The sequence below is a fragment of the Microtus ochrogaster genome, chromosome 26, assembly GCF_000317375.1.
Source record: "Microtus ochrogaster isolate Prairie Vole_2 chromosome 26, MicOch1.0, whole genome shotgun sequence".
NCBI lineage: Eukaryota > Metazoa > Chordata > Mammalia > Rodentia > Cricetidae > Microtus > Microtus ochrogaster.
The window spans coordinates 13,194,966-13,197,006 of NC_022025.1; the positions used below are offsets into that span (position 1 = coordinate 13,194,966).

The 2,041-nt window shown below is 44.5% G+C and overlaps 1 protein-coding gene across 1 annotated transcript in view; it reads left to right on the forward strand.

The window, feature by feature from the left end:
• The first annotated feature begins 748 nt into the window (after window positions 1-748).
• Window positions 749-2,041, forward strand: part of Gsap (gamma-secretase activating protein) — an 81,306-nt gene continuing 80,013 nt past the window's right edge. Inside the window, exons 1-2 of the mRNA XM_026784650.1 lie at window positions 749-773; window positions 1,258-1,334. Of these exons, the coding sequence (XP_026640451.1) occupies window positions 749-773; window positions 1,258-1,334 (102 nt within the window). The remainder of the gene's footprint in view (window positions 774-1,257; window positions 1,335-2,041) is intronic.

Here is a 2,041-nt window from a genome sequence, read left to right on the forward strand (position 1 = left end):
CCTGACACAACCACACTAAATGACAGTGGACCAATGGGATGAAAAGACTGAGTGCCGGCTGGGGAGGACGCCGAGGGAGGACCGCCTATCTCACACCGTGAGCATGAATCTCCAGAGAATTAACAGGAAAGGAGAGAGAAAGTTGTACCACACGAGCCATAGCCAGAACATCCATGTCACTGTATAAACCCCAAAGAAGGATTTAAGGGGAAAGAGAAGACATTTTTTCAATGAATAAAGTCTACCTCCTGCTAAAAGCCTTAGGTGTGCTTTTCCACACCGGGACATGCACAATCACAAAGATGTACATGGAAGGGCTCACAGGAGATTGTCCTCTCTGAGCTGTGACCCCCTGGGGGAATGGCCATCGGGCCCAGGTGTCCTAGGTAGGCTATCGGCAGAGACCTCTCTCTCCAAAGCCTCTACGGCAAGGGGATGAGATGTTCTCGGCTCAGAACAGAACTTTCCCACTCCGAGCTCCGCCTCCCTCCTCCATGTCTCCTCCTGGGTAATAAATACAGGAACCTTTCTGGGTCTCGGGGTGGGGGGTCGGGTGGTTCTTGACAGCAAGAGGGAAACCTTTTTCTGACTCTTAACACGGAACCAACCAAAGGCAGCATCGCGCGGGGAAGACGAGCAGGGATGTCTGTACTTCTGGGTTAGCTTGTCTGTACTTAATGACGTCACAGTAAGCGAGGGAAGGTTTGCCTGTTTGCTTGTGTGCACGTGAGTGGGCAGAGGCTAGCCGATGGCGTTGGGTGGTCCTCCTCTATGTACGTTGCCAAACCTGGCTTTTTACATGGGCGCTGGGGATCTGAATACTGAATACTGGGTCTGTACACTGGTTTGGTTGGTACTGTGCCAACTGCCAGCCGGAGAGTAATTCTAAGTTGATGTGCCGTTAGTGACACAGTCTTGGAATGCGTAAGAAAAGCTCGCATACAATTGAAACCATTGAGATACAGCGTACAGAAGAGTATTTAGTGGACAGGTGAAGAGGTCACAGCCCAGTGAATGTCTCCACGAGCTTGCCCCGTGCACTCAGAGTGTGCCCTCCCCCACCAGTCTTTCCCTGCCCCTTAAAGGTCACGAGTGTTTCAACTTCTAACAAGATAGGTTAAGTGTGCCTGCTTGTACAGTCCCTATAACGGGGTCACCAGCTTTTCGTTTAGAACTTGATTTCTCTCATGAATACTCTATCTGCTGGATATGTTAAAGCCATTTCCTGAATAATTAGCTTGTCATTTTCTATTCCAGGTGCCTTAGAAACAGCTTATGAGAGCTTGCGTGTGCTAAACATCGAAAGAAATGGAAACATTATTTATACCTATAAGGTGAGTCCGCGCTGTCTTCTTATTGCAATGAATAAATACAACACACAGTTTATTGTTTTCATCATTTAGATTATCCTTTCACAGATCTTTTTTTTCTTTTTTGAGACACAATCTCACTATAGAGCAATGGCTAGCCTAGAATTCACCATGTAGACCAGGCTGGTCTCAAACTCACAGATATCTGCCTGTCTCTGCTTCCCCAGTGCTAAGACTAACTTTTTACAGAAACCGTACTCCACTTTATTGAAGGGCAGCAAAGACTTGCTGGTCCTTAAACTTTAACATCCTTGGCTTCTGTGAAGGTGATATTGAAGAGATGCTGGTGGTCCATCTTATGAGACATTTTCTTTAAAAAAAAAAAATCAGGTGAAACTACATATTTGAAATTCAAAAAAAAATGAATGGATGGATAATTTCATTTTCTCGAGGGAAGAAAGGGCCAAGACATTTAAACCTAACTAGTATGTTAAAGTTTTGTCTTTGAGAAAATGTTAACTATGGTTACTCTGTCATCAGATGGAAATATAACCATAGTTGACACAGTAGGTATTTAACAATGTTGTCAGATGTTGGATGCTCTAAGGAAGATTTAATTTTACCGACAACTCTGCTAATAGGGACACACGAAGGAGTAATTCCAACAGATAGTTCTAGACATGTGTTCCGCCGTAATTTGTTTCCTGTTGATAAAAGAAAATTCGTATATT